This window comes from Vulpes vulpes, chromosome 12, assembly GCF_048418805.1.
Source record: "Vulpes vulpes isolate BD-2025 chromosome 12, VulVul3, whole genome shotgun sequence".
NCBI classification, from domain to species: domain Eukaryota; kingdom Metazoa; phylum Chordata; class Mammalia; order Carnivora; family Canidae; genus Vulpes; species Vulpes vulpes.
This window is the reverse complement of record NC_132791.1, coordinates 158,534,528-158,560,643: the sequence shown is the minus strand read 5'-3', so window position 1 is coordinate 158,560,643 and position 26,116 is coordinate 158,534,528. Positions and strand designations below refer to the sequence as shown.

Sequence of the window (26,116 nt, the reverse complement as noted above, 5' to 3'; positions counted from 1 at the left end):
GGGGGGGGGGGGGGGGGGGCCGCGCCCAGAACCACGGCGCCTGCTGCAGGAGAACCTGGGCCCCACTCTACAGCTGTGACAAAGAAGCAGTCCCAGCAAGCCCAGGAGACTCCACCACTGCCCCTCACACCCCTGACTGGGACACCCATACGAACACACCCTGCCAGACAAGGCCCCCCACCCCACCCCCTCTGGAGGCAAATGGCCTGCCATAGCCTGGGCCATGAACTGCAGCCTGTGCCTACCACGATCCTGCACACTAGACTCCCACAAGCCACAGTGGCTGTGGTAGGTAGAGGCACCCCGAACAGAAAAGCCCCCGTTCACGTCGGGTGCCCATCACGCCACCCATCACCAACTCATCCAAAATCAAAGGCTTGGGCCTTTCCTGCCAGTACCCTCCCCTACTCAGACACTCCCTCCCACCCAAGCCCTGCCCCAGTCTGCAGACAGCTGCCACCTGGGCAGCGGCAAAGCTGAGGGCAGAAATGCCACGGAACACACGTGCACGCGCACACACGACAGCCCCTCTGAGCACAGGCACCCAGCCCCTCCATCCCCAGCCCCTCCTCTGCTCACCGAGACTCTGACACTCTGCTGGAGGGGCGCCCAGAGAAAACCGGGCGGGAGCATCTATTCACAGATTTAGGAAAAAAAAAAGTTTGATGCAGTAGCTGAATTAATTAGGCCTCCTCAGAATAGCTGAGCCAATGCAGCATTCTGTGTATGCAATTTAATAAGCCTAGATATTTAAAAGAAAAGTTACAAATACTTGGGGAGGGGAAGACACCGAGAAGTTGGTGAAGACCCCAATGAGAGATTTCACCGTCCAGTCGCCCAGGAGCTGCCCAGCCAGATCACACGGATCACATCCTCCGCCTGGCAAACAACAGAGCCTCGGCCAGTGGCCCTCCCCCGCCCTGCAGCATTTGAGAGAGAGGGAGACAAGGAAACGGGCGTGTCCAAAACAAATCGCTGGCCATGAGCTACTCCTACTCAGGGCCCAGGTGCCCGCTGACCAGGCCCCAAGCCCAGAGCCAATCAGCCCTTGCCCCCACATGGGGGACTCTGGGATTCACACCCTGGCAGGCCCAGGGAAACGCACAGAACTGGAGTCACCGAGTCTCGGCCCCCTGCCACTGTGGCCTGGACACCTGGCTGCATTTCTGAGCCTGTCTCCCAAGACTTCAAGGCACAAACCGGCCCTGCCAGGCCCAGTTCTGTCTGCTGAGGACCACTGGCAGGCACCCTTCTGTCTGCGAGCCTAGGGGCCCACCGGGTCTGCACCCCTCCTCACAGTGGCCCGAGGAAGGCCTAGGCCTGAGGCTGCAGCCTGGGCCCGCCCGGATCTCACTTCTCAGTTCTCTGGGGGCAAGAGTGTCTGAGTATTGGAGCCTCCCGCCATTCCCAAGCCCATCAGGGCAATGGCTGTGGGCCTCGGGAATGCTTCTCCAGCCACCAGGCCGAGCCCCTAGGGCCCCTCTCCCAAGCAAGCTGGCTCATCACAGGGGTCGAGCAAAAGGACCTTCCTACACAGCCACGACTAGGGACCCGACGCAACCCTGAATTTCCTTAAATCAAATCCAAACCCCAAGACAAGGCCCAAGCTGCACACACAGAGCCCCTGGCCCAAGAGGGCCCCCCAGCCTTTCCCCAGGACCCAGCCCTCCCAGCTTCCAGGCTCTGGGGCCCAGAGCACCCAGCGTCCTCCCATGGCCCCAGCCAGCAGGGTCACTCACCCGGGGCACCCGCCGCTTGTACTTGTTGCCATAGTCAAACTTCTCCTTCACGTCGTCCAGGCAGCGGCCAAGGCGTGCCTGCTCCTCCTTGCCCGTGTAGTCCTGGCTCAGCAGGATGTACGCCCGCCAGTTGGCCGAGTCGAATCCCCAGTGGCAGGTCCGGTTCTCCAGCGCCTTGTGCGAGTGCACGACGAACTTGTGCGGGGGGTACATGAGGCGGCAGTCGAGGCACTGGATGCATGCGGCACTCGGGCTGCTGTAGAGCTCGGGCACCAGCAGCCCCTTGCACTTGCCGAAGCACTCGTGGTACACTCGCACGCTGCGCTCGCTGAGCTCCAGGCCCAGCGCCAGACTGGCGGCCAGCTCCTTCTTGCAGGGCGGCGGGTAGGCGCCGCCGTACAGCAGCGCGTTGCACAGGCGCTCGGCGTCCGTCTTGGTGATGAGCCCGCACGAGGGCGCCGAGAAGGGCAGGATGCCCATGACTTTGAGGATCTCCAACTGGTCCGCCGTGCAGCGCGAGCAATAGATGTGCAGCTCGTCGCACACCGAGTTGATCTGCTGCAGCGAGAAGTCGCGCAGCACCGAATTGAGGATCTGCGGCAGGCACAGGCGCTTCTCGCCGCCCACCACGAAGCACGAGATGGTCTCGCCCTCCAGCACGGTCTCGCAGCGCTCAGTGGAGCGGTCGGACGGCATGAAGAAGGGCCCGGGGAGCACGGGCGGCGGCGGCTGGATGGCTGGCAGGTGCAGCACGGGCGGCGGCTCGGCGGCCGCGGGGACCGGCGCCGGAACGGCAGCCGCGCTGGCCTCCTTGGCGCTCTCCTTCTTGTAGGCCTCCTGCGCCCAGCGCGCCGAGAAGGCGGCCGGGCCGCCCAGCGAGCTCATAGAGCTCAGGTGGAACTGCTCCAGCGTCTTCTGCAGCCCCGGGTGCGGCTGGAAGCCGCCGCGGCCGCCCGCCGCCGCCTCCATGGTGCGCTCCGGCTCCCCGGGCCGCTCCCGCTCCCGCGCGCCGGGGCCCCCGCGGCCCCCGCCGCCGCCCCGCGAGCCCCGGCGGCGCCCCCGGCCCCGGCCCCGGCCCCCCCCCGCCGCCGCCGCCGCCGGCTCCCGGCCGATCACGGCCGAGGCCTCGGCCTCGCCCGGGGGCGCGAAGGGGTAGGCGGGCGGGGCGAAGGGGTCCCGCCGCTGGAGCCCGCCGGCGCCCGGGCCCGGCGCCACATCCACGCGCCCCGCGCCGCGCCCGCCGCCGCCGCCGCCGCCGCCCGGGCCCCCCGCGCGCCCCCCGCGCGCCCCCCGGGCCCTAGGCGCGGGGCATGCCCCTGCGCGCGCCGCCAACGCCAACGCCAACGCTCGCGGGCCCGGGGCTCGCGGGGGGCGCGCGGGCAGGTGCCGGCGCCGCGAGGCGCGAATCGCCGCGGCGGCCGAGGCCGAGGGGCCCGGGAGGAGCGGGGGCGCGGGCGCGGGGCCCGCCGGGCCGTCCTCGCGCGGCGCGCCGCCGCCGCCCCGCTCCTCCCACCGCGCGGCGCCCGCCCGGCTCGTCCCGGCGGCGCTGGCCGGCCGCGTCGCGCCCGCCGCCGGCCGCCCCGGCCCGGCCCGCGCCCACCCCGCCGCCGGCGCCCGGCTCCGCGGCCCGCCCGCCCGCCTGCGCGCGGCTTCCGGGGCGGCGGGAGCGCCTGTGGCGGCGGCCCTCAGAGCGCGGCGGCGGCGGCGGCGGCGGCGGCGGCGGCGGCGGCGGCGGCGGAGGCGCGGGGCTCGGCGCACATCCTCCCGGCGGCTCGCTCCGGCTCGGACTGAGCGCGGAGCGCTGAGCTCACGCCGCCGCCCCGCCCCGCGCCGCCCCGCCCCGCCCCGCCCCGCGCCGCCGCCCCGCCCCTCGCGCCGTCTGGAGCCGCGCGTCCGCCTCAGCCGAGCGCCGGCCAGGAATGCGACCGCCTCCCGGCCTGGCTCTTCCAAGAACGCGCGCTTCCCCCTCCCCCGCCGCCGCCCCGCCCGCGGCTCGGGCCGACTCGGCCGCCTTCGGGCCGGCCCGCCAGGAACTCGGCTCCGCTCGGCCGCGATTCGGCTCCGCTCGGCCCCGCCCGCCCGGGACTCGGCCCTGCTCGGCCCCGCTCGGCCCCGCTCGGCGCCGCTCGGCCCCGCCCGCCGGAAGGGCGCTCGGCGGGGGCAGTGGCGGCGCCCGGGGCCCCCCCTTCCGGCCGAGGCCGCTTCCTGCGCGGCTGGGAAGGCGCCCGTGCCGCCGCCGCCGCCGCCGCCGTCGCCGCCGTCACCGCTGCCGGGCCCAGAAACCCACACGCGGCCCCCGCCACAACCGCAGACCCGCGGAGGGGCGGGCACGACGGCGGCCTGCGCGGCCTCCACCGCACACCTCGCGGACCCGGCAGGACGGGGACCCCACATAGCGCGCGACCCGGGCCTCCTGGAAGGACGAGGACGCCAGTGGGTTCCTACGCGTTAGGACTGACCCTCCCGGGAGCACCCCGCGCAAGCAGACACAATGCACCGTGTCCCAGGGTCCCCCCGCACGTGCAGGCCCCACACGGCCCCCACCCCACGACCCTGCTCCCAGATCCGGCACCCGGGTCCCCGCACACGGATCCTGCACCCTGGTCCCCGAATCCCACCACCCTGCACCCTGGTCCCTGCACCTGGGTCCCTGCACATGGTGTCCCACTGCAGGACTTCCTGCAGCTCAGGGCAGGGCCTCGGTGCCTGAGCTACACAGCTTCAGTCACTGCCACGGCCAAAGGTGGGGAGGGGGCTGGGGACCCTGGCCCCTTCCTGCCACAGACAGGTGGCCTGACTCTTCTGCTGCAGCCCCTCACCCTGGCCGGAGGGCCACCCTGCTGTGTGCCCTTCCAGGAACTGGCTGTGTCATGGGGGAGACGCCTGAAGTGCAGGGTGGGAGAAGACCAGGGCTCACAGTGGGACAAGCTGGCTAGGTAGCCCCCACAAGAGGCAGGGTGCCCCCAGGTGAGGCCTAGGACGTGGGGACTTGAAATCAAAGAGACAGTCTGTGCTCAACCCTAGGGCAGAAGGACAGTCCAGCAAGCTAGGCAGGAGCTCCGAGCTGGCCTGGGCACTGGGTAATCCGTGAGGGACGCCCACATAACCAGGCAGAGGTGAGAGCCCCTGCAGGCTGGGTGACCTTCATTTGACTTCAGCTTGTCACCTCCTGCTGCTGCCTCCCCAGTGGAAGCTGAAACTGGCCCCAATTCAGAGCTCCTAAGGGGCGGTGCCTGCCCTGGGGAGCCGACTGGGCATCTCTACCCATCTCAGGCCCATGTTGCCCCTGAGAGGCAAGCAGGTGTTTGGAGAGGCAGCTAGGCTAGGCAGGCAACCCCAGCCCTGCATGGCTGCAGGCCCAGGAGGGGCTTGAAATCAGGACATAGTGCTCTGTGCCTGAAAACCCAATGACCCCCCTTGCCCATGTCCTAGGGCAGTCCCTCCCAGGAATAGCAGCCCCGAAAGGAGACTTCTTTCTGTGTGCAGACATAAAACTTGGAAGGAGTATTTAAAAACCAAAGAAGGGATCCCTGGGTGGCGCAGCGGTTTGGCGCCTGCCTTTGGCCCAGGGCGCGATCCTGGAGACCCGGGATCGAATCCCACGTCCGGCTCCCGGTGCATGGAGCCTGCTTCTCCCTCCGCCTGTGTCTCTGGCTCTCTCTCTCTGTGACTATCATAAATAAATAAATAAAAAATTTAAAAAAAAATAAATAAAAATAAAAACCAAAGAAAAGGGGACTTCTGACTTGTTTTGGGATATCATTCTCTTGGCCCACATTTGGACCAAAAGTTTGTATTGCACCTGAGAGGGTTACTTCCTTCCATGTAGACTTGAATTCCATACAGCTCTGGCAACCTGTAATCCACAGGAGGTGGTTAGAGCTCCAGAGGGCTGACTAGGAAGGGTTTCCAGCCAAGCACAGAATTTCTCCTGCCTTTTGGCCAAGCAGGCCCTCCCACGGGGGCCCTGAGCAGGTGGTCCCCTTGATGGCAGTGCCTGGATCCAATGGGCCACTTCCTTCCACATCCTCTGGCTTTGTAGGGGTCTGGAAAGGGATCCCAGAAAGGGGCCAAGAAGGGGAAGCCAACCTTTTGCCAGAGATGCAGAATACCTGTGGTAGGAGACAGGTGATTATGAAAGGGCTGTGGGAAGCAGGAAGACACTGAGTTGCCTCTGAAGCTTCTCCTCCGTGGACTTTGGGGCCTCCTCCCCAAAAGATGTTGGAGTTTCTGGAGCAGCCAAACCCACCTCACCCACCAAGGGCCAGGCTAGCTATGCCTACACGGAGCCAAGCAGGCCCCCTGTCTTTTCCCTGGCCCACTAGGGGGTCTCAACCCTGCTGACCTTCCTCCCTACAACCTCCAACTCACCCCTGTACCTGGATGGTGGGGTGGCTCACTCCTCCCCTGGTCCCCCTGCCACGGGCCAGGCACCAGGCTGGCAAGTAGAAAGAAGGTCCAGGCCACAGGTATAGCCACATCAGAAGACAGGGCCAAGGACCCACTACACCTATGTGCCACCCACCCCTACTCTGTCTGATGGTTGTGGGCAGCAGGTCATGTGTGTTCACATTTGTGGATCTTATACCCCTGCAGGCTCAGAGCCAAGTGCTAGGACCAACAGGGAGGGAGAGCAAGTTCTACCCTACATGGCTTCCATCTCCTGTGGAAAGACTGGCAAAGGACTGACACACCTGCTAGTAAAGGAGCAAGACCCTTCAGGTTCTGTGGAGCTTTGAGGGGGTCACAAGAGTCAGGTCTCTCGCCGTTAGAGATGGGAATTAAAGATAGAGGAATAAACGAATTGTGTATTGAGTTGGAATTAGCAATACCTGTGTGAACCCACAAGTTTCAATATTTATAAGCAAAGGGAAAAACTTTAGATGTAAATGTGTGTTCGTAAAAACATCCATATAATTCCAACTCTGTCTAATGAGAGGGCCTGAGAGAAGTGACACCCCAACATCAGTGAGCTCACTGAGAACCTGCATGCTGGTTTCTAAATTCCATCTTCCACTAGCCAGAACCAGAGTTCTTTGGCAAGATGGCTGATCTCAGGCCTTGGGCAAGGAGAGTACAGGATGATCCTGGAATACTTTCCTATGCCCAGAAGTACAGAAGTGCTCAAAGCCTAATAGGGATATGTCTAAAGGACATGTGCCAGCTCAAAGGGGCCCCCCACTGGCAAATCAGCTCATAATTATAGTTATGAGCTATAATCATGGAATAAAATAGGAAACCACAAGTCCACGCATATTCAGATACTTATTAAAATAGATGTATTTGTAAGTTGAAAGTTTGATGAGAAATAGGCTATTTGCCTAGTTTTGAAGTTCCTCACGGAAGATTCCCATTAATCACAAAGAGAAGAAAAGCAAGTTCCCAGGGGAGACGCTGGCAGACACCACCGTAACCAAACAATCTAAATGGACACCATCACTCATTGGATCTATCACAGTCCTGCACCACTGACAGGGTGGGACGGGCAGACCACACATCACTTCTGTGATTCTCCTGCCAAAGAAGCATAACCTACATCTGATCATGACAAAGAGACACCGACACAGAGGAACTATACAGAAGGATGGGCCCAGAACCTTTAAAGGTGTCAGGGTCTCAGCAGTCCGGGAAAGGCCAAAGAATGTCCCAGACCTTTGAAGACTAAAAGGATGATGACTCAGTTAACTTGTGGCCCTGGGCTGGATCTTGTTACTACAAAGGACATTATAGGGACAGCCAGAAAGTCTTGGATGTGGTATAAGACTAGATGACAGTAACCCCACTCTGGACAAGGTACTGTGGTTCTGTCAGAGAACATCCTTGTTTGGGTGTGTGATAGAACACCAGGTCAGCAATTGCAAATGATTCAGGGTTGCAGAGCAGGGTGGGGGATGTCCTGTACTATTCTTACAACTTTTCTGTAAGCTTGAGAGATTGTTAGAAAATACAAAATGTAGTTATAAGAATGTTATGGGTAGGAAGCATAAATTCTCTTCTCAGCCCTGCTTAGCTTCAGCTGCCCAGCACAGCATGGTCTAGCCTGAAGCAGTTGAAAGTCTTACCATTGCCCCTGTGGGGTGAGGCCTGAGGGGACACTAGAGGGACACCAAGAGCATATGCTACAACTTCAATCAAGAGGGCAGAGGAGCTGGACCCCTTCCCAGTGCAACACAAACCTATGTCAGAGAATATAGGCATGTTCTCTAAATATTCTGTGAAAACGTACAGGGAAGGAAGCTCTGTAGAGCTGGAAACAATAGAATATGAATCACAGTGGTGAGCAGAGTGGAGACCAAGCAGCCTACATGAGGCTTGGAGCTTACACCCACTGTGGGCTGAGAGTTTAGGCCAGTGTGGGAGAGGGTGGAGGGTTTCAGCCCTTTCTGAAATGGGAGTTGGAACCAGTTATGACAACACAAATTGAAGAGGGGCTGTCCACTCTACTAAGAGGACTTTGAGACCGTGCTCACCAGCCTAGAGGCAGAGCTCAGAAAGCAACCAGCTCAGGTCAGGACAGGACAGAGTGTGCCAGGGAAACACAGAACCAATGGAATATAGGATGTGTTCAACAAGCTCAAAAACTGTATGGAGTTCCTGTCAGAAGATGTGGAAGGGATTAGCTATAGGTACAGAGAAAAGTTGGCAGGTGAAAACATAAAGGCAAATATTAACTCCAAGAAAAACAAAGAAAAAAATCTAAACAGAGTTCACTACTTGGATCAGCAGTGAACAGCATTTACATAATTATGATAGTACAACCAACAATAACTGAAAATTATGAAAGAGTTCACTTGGGAAGTTGAAAGAAAAGAAAATAGATTCGAAGCAGAGGGTGCTGGTGAGCTCCCCCAATGACATCTCATAATGTCTAAAACTGATTTAAGAAAAGCAAGAGCACATGATTTTTAAATGTGGAGAAAAATCAGACAAAAAACAACTGAAAGAATTGGGAGAGGCTGATGCCAGGCCACTGAACCCAGAATCTGGAGAGTGGCTCGGGGACCACTACAGACTTGTTGGAAGTGTCCTAACCTTTTGGGTTCTTTCTGTTATTTTTATCTATGTATCTGTCTTTCTTTGGTAAGAATTAAAACAAACAAACCAGAACTCTAAACTAAAAATAAATCACAATGAAAAATGAACTGACATTGCCACCACAAAATGCCACAGTTTGGAACATTAAAGAACATACTTTGAATAAGTCATTGATTAAAGAAGGAATTAAAATGTGAATTACAAAATATTTCAAAGCAAAATGATAATGAAAACAGTGTCAATCAAAATTCCTGGATGCAGCTGACATGGCACTTAAACTTTTATAGCCTTCAGTTCCTACATCAGAAAACAAGATTGTGGTTTTTGCCAAGTGAGGGAATTACGGATATTTTAATTTTCTTCTGTGTCCTGACCTGCACTTTCTAGTTTTCCAAAGAAGCCACTTTTGGCTTTGTTGACCTTCCCTGTTGTGTCTTCTGGACCATTCTGGCAAGAAAGGACCCCCCCCCCCCCCCCCGCAATCATCTGTAGGACCTTCTGTGGGACCAGCCTCATGGCCCATTCATCCCACATGGCTGAGGGTGTGTATCTGCCTTCCCTGGGATGGTTGGGGGTCAGGGTCTGTGCAATGCCACACATGGGTCCCAACATCCAGCATGCAGTTAAGACCGGCCTTGTGGGGGTCAACCATGGTAACACCTGGGAAACTGAACAGAGCACTTAACCGTGGGACATGGGAGTCCTACTCTGGTTGCCACTGGGAATGAGAAGGTGAGCCCAGCATCCTGCTCCAAGGGCTGACTGCTTCACCCTATACCCCTAAATCTTGCTTGTCTCCCTTTGTGCACAACACCCCCATGCACCTGTCCCCTGCCCAGGAGCTACCCTTGCCTTCCTGGAAGTGGGAGGAGGGAAAAGTGGGGTACCCTTTCCGACACCAACCAACCATCCCATGACTCCATGGCACTGCCAGCTTGGCAGCCCCCTGCTATGGCAGGCTTGGCCTCAGCAATTGGATAGAGCTGGATGGGGCAACATTGTTGCTTCCCAGCTCTGGGAGCCTGGGCAGGGCATTGGGCAGTCCTGTCTGGGAGCCAGGTGGTTTTTAGGTCCCACCTCTAGGCTCACACCCAGGAGGAGGGGGCCTGGCCTGGGTCCCAGGGCCCAGGTTGGAGAGGCAAGGCTGGTTCTGGAACCCCTTCCCCTGAGAGAAACAGCTCAGCTAGCAGCAGGAGAGTAGATAGCGCAGGAATGGCAGGGGGTGGGAGGACAGACACCTTCCCACCCCCTGCCAGGACTCAGAGCACAGGGGCCTGCTGGCCTGGATCTGGGGATGTGTCCTCAGTTGGTGGGGCACTCTAGACACAACTCAGACTGGGGGGTTGCATAGAGAGCCTGTGTGGGCAGTCTGCCCTGCGGCCCCACCTCTGCCCACAGAACCCTGTCCCCCGAAGCATTCTGTGCCGCTCTGGAATGTGCACCTTGCTGGACATGGCCTGCCCAGGGCTCTGGCCAAACCCCACTGATCACAGGGTGGCCGCCTCATGCCTGTGCCCTGCAGCCCTGGGCCGGTGGGGGCCCCACAGTCAGAGCCTCAGTCCTCCCTGTAAACCATGACAGGTGGGGCACAGAGCTGCAGAGCAGAGGGGAAGCCAGGGCCAGCCAGCCCAGGGCCAGGACTCCCCAGTGTTCCTCAAGGACCCTCTCCCCCGTGTCCTCCACCCCACTATCTCTTTGTCTTACAGACCTGAGTGCCACCAGGTGGGTGTGGGGGACCTGATGGGGGCAAGAAGGCCAAGTTTTGCCTACATGAAGTTTTTCATCAGCACCGTCCAAAGATGGTCCTCCAGGGGCTGGAGCTTCACGCAGCCAGTTACAACAGGAAAGCCATGAGGTCAGAAGTGGGATCTGGGTGCTAGTGGCTGTGAGCACGCTATGAGTGTCGCTCCCTTGAGGTGGTGAGGGGGGAGACGCTATCATCCCTGAGTCAAAGCAGAGCAGGACAAGTGTCAGGGCCACCCAGGAGCCGCCCAGGGTGCCATGTGGGAAGGGGTGGGGGATCCCTGGGTGGCGCAGCGGTTTGGCGCCTGCCTTTGGCCCAGGGCGCGATCCTGGAGACCCGGGATCGAATCCCATATCGGGCTCCCGGTGCATGGAGCCTGCTTCTCCCTCTGCCTGTATCTCTGCCTCTCTCTCTCTCTCTCTCTCTCTGACTATCATAAATAAATAAATTAAAAAAAAAAAAAAAGGAAGGGGGTGGGCTCCTGCTGTGAGGTTTGGACAGGTAGGCTGTGGTGAGCAGGCTGGGGCCAGGGGGCACTCAAGGGCCAGACCCCAGTGATCCCACACTTGGGGAGGGGCAGCAAGGAGCTCCTGCGAGCAAAGTAAAGCTCCAGACGTCCACTTTACTTCCCAGCCGCTGGGTAAGGCACGGGTCCGCCTTACCTTCATGTGGAGGGAGTCCCACCTCCTGGCCTCACACCCACCAGTGCTGCCCTCCCATCTGCCCCTCCCCACAGCCCCCGGGCAGCCTCATCTTTCCTCTCAGGCCCACAGCCCTTCCAGCTGCCCCCTTTCTGTCCTTCTGGCCATACTTCCTGGCCCCAGCTCTGTCCTCAGCCCCCCTATGCTCCAACCTGGCTGGGCTCTGAGGCCAACCTCCTCTCCCCTGTGCTATCTGCACTCTGCTTGTCACCCATCCTTCCCTGTCAGAGGCTCTGTCACTCTAGCAGTGAGTGGTGAATCAACTGACCCACTGACAGAGGTCCAATGAGATGAGGCACATGGCCCCAAGCCTAACCACTGGTGTGACCAGGTATCCCCAGGTGCTTGGGGAGATGGCTGTCTTGGCTGAGAGGCACTGCCCTCATGACCCCCAAGCCATGAGAACCGCCATGTCCCTATGGCAGCTGTCTTATGGCCCCCACCCCTCTGGACCCAAGGCAGCTTCTCCAGGAGACAGAGTGACAGGGCTGGGTCTAGGGTTTAAGCCTCCTGGGGTTGGGAGGGGCATCGCACACCCCAACGGTGACAGATCAGGCAGGGGACAGGGAAAGGACAGAGGGGAAGACATCCTGAGAGTCCCATGAGGAGAAGGTAGCGCAGGAGGGTGAGGGGCAGAGTGCCCATTCCTCCGAGGCTCCCCGAGGTGCTCCCTAGAAAACGTTGGATGATTTATGGAGGTTCTCTCAGCACCTGGCTGGTGGAGGTAGCCAGGACTGCATCCTAGGGCCTGGCCACAGCACCAGGCCCCTCCCGGGCCCTCTCCCGCACCAGGAGGACCCAGGCCTGTCATCTCCCACCCTGGGCCCAGAGCCCAGGCCCCTCTCTCCAGGAGGCAAGGCTGCAGGCTCCTCTCCCTGAAAATTGTAAATTGTAAATCAGAGACACACTTGGTTCCCCGAGCAGGCCCCCTCCCGCCCTCCTGCCTCCTGCCGTCATTCCTGGCAGGCCTGTGAGTGAGCTCACTCATTACATAAGGCATGTGAGCTATTTCTTGGGGGAATGAGCTCCCCCTGCACGGGGCTTATTTCCCCCTCCTACTCCAACCACCAGCCACCAGCAGCCAAGGGGATCTGGGCCTAAGAGGTGAGACCCTCATGTTCCCAGGGCCTAATCGCCTGATGCAGGGAGAGGAGTTGCTCAGCCCAGGCCCCAGCCCCCACCCCTCTAAGAACCAGATATCTTCTGAAGACCAGGGACTGTGGGTCCTTGGGCAGTAGGAGAAGCATCCTGTAGGGCAGTGGGTACTGCCTCAGCCCCACCCCAGCCGCAGGAATAAAGGAAGGGATTTCCCCAGGGCAAGAGTGCTTGCTGCCCTTAAGGTCATCGCCCCAGGTAGAGCACAGGCTCTCTCTCCTCTCTCCCGGGATTGGGAGTCACCCCCACAGGCACCCATCACTCTGCACTCTTGGCTCCCCTAAGGACACCTGGGTCATCCATGGGCCCCAAGCCCAAAGACAATTCAACCAGGACTTGTGCTCTTGGGAGGAACAGCAGCTACATTTCACTTTGGTCAGAACAGAGCGCCCAGCCTCTGCCCCCAGTGAGGGCCACCTGAAGGACAGGAGCCCCCATGGGTACAGTCAGTTTTCCTGGACATGGGCACCAGCCTGGGGAGCCCATCACGGCTGCAGGGGCTCCTCCTGACTCTCTGTCTTCCACCGTTGGAGGACAGGGGCCCAGGGACCTTGGACCCCCTGCTTCATTTCTGGGACCGGGACTGAGGGTGACCCGCAGAGGACACGGCTGAAGGGACACCCAGGCAGGGGGTGCGGGGCATAGCAGGGGCGGTGAGGGGCAGGGCAGGGCACTGCCCGGCTTGGGAGGAGAACTGGTGGCTAGGGGCTGGGGGCCTCCCTGCCCCTGGGTGGGGGCGGCCGTGGGCCTGGACGGGGTGGGAGGCCCTCAGTTTCCTCTTGCCTTGAAGGCAAAGGCGGGAGGAAACCCAGCCGAGCGAGTCCCAAGCTAATGGTCCCCTGCCCCCGCCCAAGGTGCCCGGGTGCTTGGGACTTCCAGACGGCTCTGTCGGGCCAGGGCTCACCGCGCCCTGCTTGGGGACAAAGCTCCAGGGGCTGCGGGGACACCAGGAGCCGGAAACGCCGCGGCCCCTCCCCGGCCCCCGCCCGGGGGCCTCTGTCCCCGCGAGAAACAAGACCACGGCTTCTTTCTTTTCAGAGACTCGAGTTCTTGGAACGCACACCCTCTTGGGTTTGCTATTTTTACCCGCCCCAGCCTTCCGGTCTCCATGGCGACGCCTCCAAACAGCAGATTCCAGGCGGCAATGACGTCACCTTTCCCCTTCCTGCCGCCCAGGCCCCCAGGCCCTGCCGCGCTGGACCCCATTTCACGCCTCCTGCCTCCCGGGTGTCCCAGGCTGAGCGCCCCCCACCAGGGGCCGCTCCTGTCTCCCCCTCAACCCAGGGACTGCTCCAGTCCCTCCCCACCCAGGGGCCACTCCTGTCCTCCACCCCCTCACCCAGGGGCTGCTCTTGTCCCCTGTCCCCCCCATCTAGGGGCTGCAGGCGCTGGGGCGGCTCCTGTCCCCTGCTGGCCCAGGCAGCTGTGCCTGCAGCGGCCGAGGCCTTCTCCCTCCCCTCAGAGCGGCTGTGCTGGAGCCCCGTGGCAGAGGGCACAGGCCCAGGGGCCGGCCCTCCCTCCAGCTCCGGGATCCCTGCCATGCTGGCTGCCCTGTGGGAGCTGCCGCAGGCCTAGCGGCTGGGGAGGCAGGGGCAGGCCGGCGCCAGGCCTTGCTGGCTGCCGGGGCAGCCGCCTGTCTGGCCTGGGAAGCCCCTGTGGCTCCCTCATCAGAAACCGGTGACCATGGCAGAGGGCCTCGGAGGTGGCTGGAGGGCCTGGAGGGGCTGCCCAGCCCCTGCTGCTGTGCCCATGGGCATCTGGCCCCCTCCTGCTCAGTGGTGGCCTTGTCCAGGCCTGTCCTGGACCACAAGCTCAGCATCTTGGTCCTGAGCAGGCAGCTGAACTGCATGGCAGTGGCCTGGTGCGGGACCCAGGTCCCCTATGGTCAGTCCACAGGCTGGATCTGTCTGGACCACTCTCTACCCAGCCTGAGGTCTGAACTCAGTCCCGACCAAGTACGAGGACACCTGGGACTGGGTGGCCATCTGCGTTTGATGGGGATGGGGTGGGAGTGTGGGCTACCAGTGACCTGACCTACTCTCCCACCCCCAAGGAACACCTCACCCTGGGGGCTTGCTCCCTTTGTGCTGTGGACTCACTTGCCCCAAAGTGGCTGAGAAGTATCCTTGGTGGCTTGCAGTGTAGGAAATGCAGCTGGGGGGAGCGTCGCACCCCGATGGGGGCCAGCAGGCCATGGGCTTGCTCAGGCCCACCGCGGTGCCTCCTGGGAGCAAGTGGAGTTTGCTCCTCCCCATCACCCCGAGGAGCGACAATGAAATAAACCCCAGCCCTACCCCCGCAGCCCCCCCTTCTCTGAGAGCAGACACTGAACTCGGCATTCAAGGAGGGTGTGGAGCAGGCAAGCCAGAGGGGACATGGGGGGGGGCATAGGCCGTGGCCCAGGCCAGCCGGGGAATCAGGGCCACACTCCATCCTGCAGTATCCAATAGGACAAAGAAGATGCTTAGACGCTATGTTGTTAGCTGCCGTCTCTGCTCCCAGAAACGGCCTTGAAAGAAGGTGGTTTCGAGGCTCACATTCCTGTCCTCCTGCTCCATTTGAGGTACGAAGCCCCAACTCGCCTCTGTCTGACGTGGGCAGGCACACTCGCAGGCCTGGGCACGAGGCAGGCAGGTGGGCGGCCCTGTCTCCGGAGCCCCGCACAGACGCATTCATGGGAGGTGTGCAGAGAAGCTGCGGCCCCGGGCAAGACTTTGGAGCAGCCCCACCCTCAGGAGCCCTGCTGGCCCCGGGTGGTGTCCGGGGCACAGTGGTGTCCAGGGATAGGGTTGGGGGAAGGCCCTGCAGGTGCTGGGAGCCCTGGGAGACAGCTGGGCCTCCTGAAGGGGGTGGCCCCTGCGGGAGGGGGACAAGGCTCATCCCATTAAACAGCTATTTCCACGGGCTCTATCCAGACAGAAGACTGGAAGGGGACGCTAGGTCTGGGCAGCTGCAGGACAGGGTGGGAGGGAGTCCAGGCTCCACGTGAAGTTTGAGGATGAACAGCTCATGGCCCTGGAATGGGCGGGGTGAGGGCACCCCCAGCACCCACAGGCAGCCATGCCCACGCTTTGGGTGGCTCTGCCTCTCTATCCTTCCTCTCAGCTTTTATGTAACAGCGCAGGCTCCTAGGGCTGCCTCGGCCCCTGCCCTTTCCTCCTGACCCGACCATTTGGGCCCTTGCCAGATCCCCCGGGAAGCCCCTGGTCTGAGCTCTGGTCAGCCTGCCATGTCCTGCACAGGCTGAGATCCAGGTGTAGGTCAGGGGGCTCCGGCGTGAGAGGTAGTGGTGCCCATGAGGAGGCCACACACCAGGTGTGAATGTGGGATTGACTTCTTCCACCAAGTTTTTTTTTTTTAAGATTTATTTATTTATTCATGAGAGACACAGACTGAGAGAAAGAGGCAGAGACATAGGCAGAGGAAGAAGCAGGCTCCTCACAGGGAGCCCGATGTAGGACTCCATCCCGGATCCCGGGATAATGACCTGACCTGAGCCAAAGGCAGATGCTCAACTGCTGAGCCACCTAGGCATCCCTTCTTCCACCAAGTTTACCGAGGACCTATATTTATTGGAAGAGAAGCAGGAGAAAGTTCTTTTTTATTTTTTTTAAGACTTTATTTATTTATTCATGGGAGACACACACACCCAGACAGAGACAGAGACACAGGCAGAGGGAGAAGCAGGCTCCATGCAGGGAGCCCGACGTGGGACTCGATCCCGGGTCTCCAGGATCAGGCCCTGGGCTAAAGGCGATGCTAAACTGCTGAGCCACCTGGGCTGCCCCAGGAGAAACTTCTTGCTCTCAGGTGCATACAGTTTCATGGGAGACAATAAAAAATGAAATTTTTGTATGTTCTATACGAGATGAGACATGTCTTTTTACAAAGAATAGGCCAGAGTGAGGTGGGTGGGAGGCTGAGTCAAGGGGAGACTCATTACAAGGTCCACCTTAGCACAGTCCTAAAATGGGTTAAGAGGTGAACATTCTGGGCAGAGAACAGCAGGTGCAAAGGCCCTGAGGCAGGAACTTGGTTTGGGGTCCATGTGGGAGGGGCAGGGCAGGGTACTGAGGAGGAGGGATGGGGTGGGGGAGGGTGGGCAGATGACAGTGAGCCTGCTGTTCACCCCCAGCCTCGCTCCCCCAGGGGACGGGGGCTTGAGGGTACTGCTCTGAGCCCATCGTTGACAGGCTGGGGTAGAACAGCTGCTGGGTAGGGTGAATGGGAGGGGAGTTCAGCATACAGCACCCCTTGCCCCCACTTTGCTGCTGTAAACACTGAGGCCTAGGTAGGGAGAGTCGATTCGGCATAGCTGACACTGCTCTTCTGAACGTTCTGTTCCCAGTCCTGCCCCCAGCCTGGCACTGGACTGGGGTAACAGCCAAGAGCAAGGCCCTCACCTGGCCCAAGCCCCTCTAGGGTCCCTGTCCAGGGACCCCCTGCCCGCCGCCCTGCCCCTGACCTTACAAGCTGGGCATGAGGCTGGAGGGACCTGGGTATGGGGTGCAGGCTGCCCCCTGGCCTCACAGACACTACAGGGAGGGGCCCGTGGCCACAGGCCTGGCATTGGCCTCTGCCCAGCGCCTTCCACAGACCAAATGCTGCCCAGCGGCTCTCATCTCCGTGAGTAATGTTTAACTTGGAAGGGCTGCAGGGGAGAAGTTAACAACAAGTTCGGATTGCAATCTGCTTCCAGGAGGGGTAGAGGGAGAGAGGGTACAGTTGGCGGTGGGAAGGGCGGCTGGAGGCAGGTCTGGGGGGCTGGCTCTCACCAGGGAGGCAGGGCTGCAGAGGCTGCACTCCCCCCAGGGGCCTCCCCTGTGAGCCGGGGCCCCTGCACAGTGCCCTCCCCAGGGCACTGTGAGCCCGTCCAGCCTCAGTTTCCCCCGTGGGAAACAGCCTGGCCAGGTGGAGCCTTGGGATCCAGCTCTGGGGAAGAGAGCACAGATATATACGCCCACATCATACATGCAGACACAAACAACGCATGCTTACACTGACGTAGGCAAACACACAACACATACATGAACACAGATACACGTGAACACATATCCATGCAAACATATGAACACGCACACAACCAGGAACACAGGCTGCAGGCAGAACAGCCCCCACGGGGCTGAGGCGTGCACACAAGGGAGCAGGATGGAGCTCAGCCGGGTGTGAGAGGACCCACGGTGGCAGTGATCTGGGCACTTGGGGCACCGAGCACCTGTCCTGCCTGCACCCAGCTCCAGCCGTCCACCAGCCACACCTGAGAAGGCTAAGGGGTGCTGGGGAGGGCTCTACTCCCGATGACCCAGGGGAGAGGCCACACTGGGTGTCTGGGCCACATGGGGTCTGCCCGGGTTTCCCCCCAGAACCCTGCCCCGAGCTCCAGGCCCACTTCCGTCACACCAGGCACGCTGCCATCCCCACCCCTCGCCGATTCAGCAAATTGAAGACCATGTGTTTTCCACAAACATGCATTTTCCCAGGGAAAAATGCACCCCTGTCCAACCTTGGAGTGTCTCCTGGTTGGCTTGACCCCTGGGGGACCTGAACCCCTGCTGGGTGGGCCCCCCAGCACCAGGTGGAGCGCGGGGCTTGCCCTCACTGAGTCACACCAGCTAATGGAATCTGCTCGGAGGAAGCCCCTTCCCCACCCCGGCCACTGTCCTTTCACTAAAGATAAACACTTTCGCTTTGAACTTTCTCCTTGAGAATTCTGAATTCATGACCTGTCTTGTGAGTTTGGCAGAGGGCCCGGACAGAATAAGGATATTCCTTCCGCAATGTGTGTGTGATTGCACATCAAAGCCTGGATCTGGGGGCGCCTGCTCCCACCTGAGTGGTGATCGGCCGAGTACCTGGGAGCCATGCAGGTGCTATGTGGTCTGCATGTGTGCACCCCCTAAAATATATATGTCGAAGCCTAGCCCCCAACCAGGTAAGTGGGGACTTTGGGAGGTGAGGAGGTTACAAGGAGGGAGCCCTGTGCTGGGATTAGCACCTATATAGAAGGGACCCCAGAGAGTTCCCTCGCCCCTTCTTCCACCTGAGTACACACCCAGGAGCCGGTCTGCTGTTGCCCGGGAGAGGGTCCTCACCAGAACCCAACCCCACCAGCACTCTGGTCTCAGACTTTCAGACTCTGGAACCATGAGGAAGACATTTCCGTGGGGCACAAGCACCCACCCCCACCACCCCGGTCTGCGGTGCTCTGAGATAGCAACCCACACTGGGGTGGTGGGGCTCTGCAGCCCTGCCAGTGGTACCAGCTCTCAGGCCAGGCTGAAGAGGTCTGGACGAACAGAGGCCAGCAGAACTCCCCTGCCTTTCTCGTCAGAGGCTGTTTCCAGGGCCCAGGGCCACCATCGGGGGGGGGGGGGGGCGGGGGGTGGAAGGCCCAGGTTGGGTGGCAAGCAACCGAGGCTCCTACTGCCTTTGCAGTGCGGCCCCACACAATATGGTATTTGGAAGACAGTCAGGAGACCCTTGTTGGAACTTGCAGCCTCCATGTGGCAGGAATGCCCTAGGGGGAGTCTGGGCTCCAATGGACATGTGGCAAGAGCCTCCTCAGGCTCCCCCTGCCCCTGCCCCCCAGTCCACGGCCACCCCCACCAGGCATGGCCCTTGAGCATCTGCCATGCAGCCGATGGGAGCCACACTCCGCACATGGAGCACACGCTAAATTCCAGACATCTAGTGTGAACCCAACAGGAGGTGCCTTATATGTGGCTTCCTCATGGAAACGCAATGTTTTAGGTATGTTGGTTAAAATGACACATTATTACAATTAATTGCACTGGCCTTCTTTCACCTTTTCCTGAGACAACCTGGGAGGAGAGGCCAACAGGGCAACAAAGGCCGGGATGGCAAGGGCAGGTCTGAGAAGGGATGCGTGGGAAGGCAGCTCAGGACAACCGACCAGGAGAGAGAGGACACTGCCTGCAGGTGACAGCAGCAGAGGCCAGCAGCAGTGGTGCAGCCCAGGTCGGTTGCACAGACTCTATTCCAGGGGCATCAGTGGACAGTTGTGTACAGGTCTGTGGCCCCCTATTCCCAAAAGAGCTGGGCAGTGGGGACAAGTGCAGCTGGGACCCACCCCAGCTGTCACTCATGGGCCCACTGGGTGGCCGAGGAGCCTGGGGCTGTGGCCTCAGTGAAGGTGGCTGGGCAGTGACAGGCATCGAGGCTTCTCTTTGTGCCCGTGGGCAGCCCCATGGCCTAAAGCCCAGTGGCTAGGACCTCAGCAGCATCCACCCTGTGTCCACCCTGGACACCCTGTGTCTGCCCTGACCATCCTGTGTCTGACCTGGCCACCTGGACCACTTGGCTTGGTGGCTTATTCCTTGTACTGCCCACCCCCCGGAGTCAGATGCTCTCGTTCCCTAGGGAAAAGAAGCTGCTCCTAGCGGGGAGCTGATCATACTGTGCACATCCCAGCAGGCGACAGGCCCCCAAGAAAGAGATCTGGGGGAGCCTGTACCACCTCAGCTCCTTCCAGTGTCGTCTTCTGTTGCAGACTGCCGCTGGAGCCAGGACAGGCTCACTACAAAGGCAGGAGGGATGCACCCTGATCCCAAGTACAAGGACCATCTGCTGCAAGGCAGGGGACCACGGGCCGCTGGGGAGGCGGGATGTGGGCCTCAGGAGGCTGACTGCTGCAGACCAGGGGCAGCTGGTGTGGGGCCAGAGCAGGGGCAGGACTGTGTTCTCCCTAAGGGTGGGGGTGGCTGGGGGCTCTCCAGAGTTCAGGAGCCCCCAAACAGGAGGGGTAGGCCCCATGGTCTGCCTGGCCTTGGGCTGGGTCCCCTGGAGACTCAACGCACCCTGCACTTCACGCTGTGACCTCAACCCTTCCTATGTAAGGCCAGTGGCTGCCACAGAGTCAGGGAGACCCAGAGCCCAGGCAGCAGGGGTGGGGGTGGGGGGTTCAAGGACAAAGGGACGGGTGCTCTGGGCCATAGAAGGGCTGTCTGTAAATGGGGCAGAACAATAGCACCTCCATTGCAGGGCTGGTTCCCTGGGTGTGAGACCGTGGCCTGTGGCCCCAGGCCTGTGGGCCTGGAGTGGGGCTGTTCACCAGGGCAGGGTGAGGGAAAGAAGCTCAGAGGGAAGAGGCCCAGCAGCTCCCCCCTCCCCTGCCCCACCACCCCTGACACAGCCTTGTACTCTGCAACCTGCTGCCTCTCTGAGAGAGTAGGGACCCGTCCCTCCCTTCACCCCGGGTGGGGCCTGGGGGCCTCCAGCCCTGCAGCTGGAAGGCCAGGGGCTACTCAGAGACCAACTGCCCACCCTCCACTCCCACAGGGAATGACTGGGGCGGGCTGGGCCCAGCAAGGGTGACCCACGTGGGCCGGGGCTGCTCGGGGTGGCGGCGGGGGGCAAGCAGTCACAGAGACCTGCCTGACCTGTGACTTGGGAGAGGGTAGACCACACAAAATCCCCTGCATTCCCTGTGGGAAGTGATAGGCAGTGTGGTAGGAGCAGTGCTGGCTGCGCTCTGTGGTCACTCAGCTGGTTCCTCTGTCCCTCTAGCTCTGCCCCTAGGGGGGGACAGGACTCCACGGAGCAGAGTGGGGGTGCCAACTGTGCTATCCTGTGTTCCCAAGAATGTGTTCCAGATTCCCCCCCCGCCCCCAGGTTTTCCGACTGGCAACCACCCCATCCTCCTACTTCTGAGTGGTTGGCCCGGCCTGGAGGTACCTCAGAGGCTGGGGGGCTGCTGCTCTGGCCAGAACCCCCCCCCCAGGGCTCATCCTCCTGGGAAGGCAGATAGCACCCCAGCCTGCAGCTCCCACTTGTGGCGCGGAAAAATCCTAGTCAGGCATCCTAGACTGAGGCAGCAGGAGGGAGGGCCTGCCCATCTCTGTGGCCCAAGAGGGCTTGGGGCAGCTGCCTGCCCCGGTGTCCACCCCTTGCTTGGGCTGCTGGCAGGTGTGTGGCTGGTTCAGACAAGTGATTCCCCAGGCCAGTGTGTCAGGGCTCCACTAGCCAAACATCCTGCAGGCTTCAAGGGGACCCTCCTGCCCTATGGCCTGGGGGATGGTCCGGGCCCTGGAAGGTCTAGGCAGCAGAGGCAGAACAGGCCTGGATAGGTGGCCTGGGCTTTCCCACTGCTCCCACCTCCTGGACAGTGAGACCACTAGTCTCAGGTCAGGATGCTCCCCGGGCCAGATGAAAGCCAGCTGTGTCCTTACCAGCTTCCTGCCCTGAACCTGGCAAGTAGAAAGGTGGACACAGTCTCTCTCCTGGGAACCGCATCCCTCACTGTGATGCAAGCTGATGACCCTGTGACCCCTGGTTGCAGCCTGGCTCTCTGGTTGGCCAAAGAGCTCCAGTAAGACTCCAAGGCAGGGAAATGACCCTGGGTCCATGGCCCCTGGGGGTGGCATAGGGGACAAGTGGCTCTCTCTGCCTAGCCCCCCCACCCCTGCCCCTCTACCTGTTATTGCCAGGGAGGTCATCCACTGACCCCCACCCCTGCCTCTGTGTCTCCACTCAGAGCTCAGGCCCTGTGCCCTCAAACAGAGAAGGGGTGCAGAGGAGGAGGGTTAGGGGGAAGGGAGGATGGGGAGAAGGAGGGAAAGGAACACAGTGGGAAGGAAGAGAAGGGGAGGAAGGAGACAGAGGGGAGAAAGGAGGTGGTGAGGGAGAGGAGAGGGGGGAAGTGGGGTGGAGAAGGAGACGGAGGGGAGGATGGACCACTGAGGCCCAGAAGCTCCTCCGGCAGACAACCCCCTGCACCATGGGCCACCCCAGAGGAGGAGATGAGGGCTTCATGGGTTAGAGCTGTCTCACACAGACACGGGAGTGACAGAGCTGGGGCTGGTGGTGGCTGAGGTCTTGTCTGGGGCCTGGAAGGCACAGGAACCTGCTGGCATCTCAGGAAGGCGAGGCCCCAGCCACCAGAGGGGCCTAAGCAAGGCTCGATGGGCAGAATTGTTCCTGGGGAAGCAGAGAGGCTGGGCCTTCCCCAGAGAGACTCTGGCCCAGGGGTGCCATCCTCTGCCCTTCTAGGAGACCCATGGGGTTGAAGCTGAGAGCTGGCTCCGCTCTGGGCCACACTTTCAGCACCGACTTCCTCCGCCTCTTGGGGTGTTTGGTGGGGCCCAGAGAGTGATAGGAGGCTTCAGGGTGCCCAGATGCCCTGGCTGGTCATACTTGGTGCTGGCAGCTTGGAGAGTGTCCTGGGGCTGCTGCACAAATGACCAGGAATTGGCCACTTGAAACTGCAGGAAACCGTTCACTCATGGCTCTGGGGGCCAGAAGGCCAAACCCAAGGTGTGGGCAGGGCCACCTGTCTCTGAAGGCCCCAGGAGGATCTGTGTGGCCCCTTCCAGCCCTCTGGGCTCCAGGCTGCCCTGCACGGCTCTAGCCCTGCCCCCTATGTGCAAGCTCCCTCTCCTCAGACGGCACCAGTCAGGCTGTATCAAGCCCACTGAACCCAGGACTGCCTCATCTTACCTGGATTCCATCTGCAAACACCTGCCTTCCAAATGGGCTCACGTTCATAGGCTCCCAGCAGACACGGTGTTTGCTACCGTATCCTTTAATTCCCAGTACCCCCAAAGCTTGGTCTCTGCTTGACTTGCCCTCCCCGCAGGAGGGGTGCCTGACATGTCCCCCTACCCCACCCCTGGCTCGCCCTCAGGCTGGGCTGGCACCCCGTGAGGTCCTGGGGACACTCGGGGGCAGGTGTAGGCTCATCCTCCTGGGCAGATAGCACCCCAGCCTGCAGCTCCCACTTGTGGCGCGGAAAAATCCAGAAGCACCCACCAGGCAGAGAAGCTGCTGACGATGGGTGGTGAAGGCCTCTCTGCTCAGGGGACACTGGAGCAAAGCCCAAGTTCATTCACAAGCGAACTGGTGAGGGCAGAAGCCTGACTGGCGGAGCTCAGCACAGAGGAAGGGCCAGTGTGGCCGGGCAGCAGGGCATGGGGGACCCCGTGGTAGTGGCAAATTTCTAAAGGACCGCGGCGGGGGGGCGTCCAAGAGAGAGGCAGTAGCTGGGATGGAGGCTTGGAGACAGGGCTCTGGGGTGAGGGGTTGGACGCTGTGCTAGCCCGTGGCCTGAGCCCTCCAAGCGCAGTGGGCCTCGGCCATGGATGCCTGGCCCCTGTGGGGAGGAGGTGCCTTGAGGAGGCTGCAGAAGCCCTTGGCCCCAAGTGGTGAGTGGGCCCCATACACCCACTCTCCTGCCCGATGGGTCCTACCATGTTTCCCAGGCAACTGTTCCAATCTGGCCTGTCTGCCTGGTGCTCTGCACACCCACGAACGCCGCTGCCTGTCTACAAGCAGGCCTGCCTGCCTGGCACACACCGGCTGGCAGGTACGGCCTAACATAGCCTCCAGCCTGGCTCCGTCAGAAGGTCAGGCTCTGGGGGGGGAGGCAGCCCCGCATTCAAGGCCATCCTCACCTGGGGAGTGGGCACTGCCAAGGCACCCTGAGTGGCACCATGCTGTCCTGCCACACGGGAAGCGAGGTAGCAGCCCTTGCTGTGAGCACATGCGCTGCCTGCTACCAGCGTCACCCAGAAGTTGGAAGAACACTCTGCTTTCTAGGGCTTTCTGGGTCATTCCTGCCAGCTTCCATCCCTGTTCTGCCCATCCATGCCATCTTGACCTCATCTGCACAATAGCCTGACAGCAGGACCAGTCCCCCCAAATCCAAGGACGGTGCAGAGATGCTAAGCAGGGCTTGGAGCGCTCAGGCTGGTTCCAGGAAGGGATCTGGCTAGCAGCAGGCAGCCCCTGGCTCAAGCCCTGCCTGGTAAGGAGCCCCGTGGGGCTTCTGGGGGCAGCAGCACTGGGCAGACGCAAGTCTTGCTCTCCCAGTGGGAGGGAGGAACCCGTGGCCATCTTGGCTCTGAGAACAGCAGGAGCTGAGACATTTGCTCCTTGGTAGTGGAAGGGCTGGGGATGGAGAGGCCCCTGCCTGGCTGGCCACATGTGTCCAATGCTGGGACAGGCACCTTGGAGGGAGGGGCTCTGGTTCATCAGCCGCAGTGTCCTCATTGCCCTGTGGAGGAAGCCGGGGAGAGCAGGGAGCAGGCTGCAGGCCAGGGCTCCCACACACCGGCCCCTTGAGCCCTTGCCACTTCTCCCTAGGGGCGCCTCTTAGAAATCACTGAAATAGTCTTTGTAAACATGAATTTTGGCTCATAGAAAATCCCTTTCTGCAGTGCCAGCATCAGTCCTAATCAGAGATTATTTTCCAGGGCAGCCCCAGTCACTGTCACCAGCAACAGGTGGCTTAAAAACGAGAGCCTTTCAATCAAGTTCAACTGTTCAACCTCCAGTCCTAGCACCACCACTGCGTCTTGCTAGTGACGCCCAGGCAGCTGCGCCAAGGTGGGTCTGTTGGGTGCTCTGAGCTTCCACTCAGCCTCCGGAAGGTACTTGCGCCAGCAGGGGCAGGGGTGGCGGGGACGGGAGCAGGGCTTCCTGAGGGGCACCAGCACCTGCTGCCTGCCTGGCTGGTCACCCCTGCTCTGTTCTCTGAGGAAGTGTTGCAGGCTGTTAGGTGCCAGCAGCAATGGGGGACTTAATCCCCAGCAGCCGGATGAAACCAGAGAGAAGAAGCCCCCAGGAGGACCACGTGTGCATGTTGCTCTGGCTCTGCGCCCCCAGGAGGGCCGGGCTCCGAGGGTCTCTGTACTGCCCGGCGGTGCTGGCCTGGCCCCCAGCCAGAGGTCCCGGACTTCTCCCTCGGCAGCCAAGGGCAAACTAGGCCCTCTGGGCTGGCTCAGGCCAAGGAGAGTGGGTGTTGCCCACCTCGTGTGCCTTGGGTCGCAGCCAGGCTCAGCCAGGCCGTGACAGTTTCCCTGAGCCAGCCTTACTCGGGGTACCTGCCCTCAGGCCAGGGCCGTAGCCAGGGTCTGTCTGAGACCCATCCCTGCCAATGCCCTGCTCTGCCTTTCTTGGTCAGGGGACTGGGCCATGTGAGCTCTGTAGAGACTGTAGAGAAAGGGACTGGAAGGGGCAGGAGTGGTTGGGATGTCGAACCGACCCTAGTGTACGGTTTCCAAGGACCCGTCTAGGGGCAGCAGCTGCTCATACAGAAGTCCCAGCATGGCCAGAGAACTGAGTGTATACTGACTCTCTGAGACCTGACTGTGCCCCCTTGTGCCTCGGGGAAGCTTGGCTGTATCCCCCTGTGTCTCGGGGAGGTCTGGCTGTGCCCCCCTGTACCTTGGGGAGGCCTGGCACCATTCCTTCCAAGGCTCCCCATGGCCAGTTGGTGGAAGTGTGGTGGTACTCCCAGCAAGGGCTTTGGATCTGCAGAAGCTGCAGCCAGGACCCACGGGACTGTGCATGGGAACCCCCAGCACCAGGTGTGTGGTAGTCCCGGGGCTGCTGGACACCTTCATGGAGCCATGCCTGGGAGCCCTCATGTCTGGCCTTCCCTCACCTGGGAGCAGGTCTAGCTGCAGCCTCCTTCAGGGACCCCCGGGACCACCGAGCTTGGTGACTCTGCTTGTTTGTGCACGTGGGGTCTGTTTCCTATTGGTTGGCAGGTTCTGAGGGCAAGGACCCTGCCTTGTTTCCTTGGAGGTCTCCAGAATCTAGAACAATCCCTGACAAAGCTGCTGGGGTTGGGGAGAGCCAAGGAGTCCCAGCACCCCCCGTGACTTCTGCTTGTCTGTTGAAGGGAGTTCCTGCCACCCAGCCCCCTGCACACTTCAGCCCCTGTGAGGGTGGGGGTCACCCAGGGGCTCCTGAGGCCCACAGGGCTTGGGGCTCTATGGGAG

The 26,116-nt window shown here is 60.9% G+C and overlaps 1 protein-coding gene across 7 annotated transcripts in view; it reads right to left on the bottom strand.

Moving 5' to 3' along the window:
- Positions 1-2,947, bottom strand: part of SKI (SKI proto-oncogene) — a 70,224-nt gene extending 67,277 nt beyond the window's left edge. For 3 of the 7 annotated variants that reach the window (XM_072731046.1, XM_072731045.1, XM_072731050.1), the window contains exon 1: positions 1,740-2,821. In XM_072731046.1, the coding sequence (XP_072587147.1) occupies positions 1,740-2,708 (969 nt within the window). In that variant the 5' untranslated portion in view covers positions 2,709-2,821. Of the gene's footprint in view, positions 1-1,739 lie in introns of all 7 variants that reach the window. The other 4 variants (XM_072731051.1, XM_072731047.1, XM_072731049.1 and 1 more) reach the window with 4 other exon arrangements.
- Positions 2,948-26,116: the final 23,169 nt, after the last annotated feature.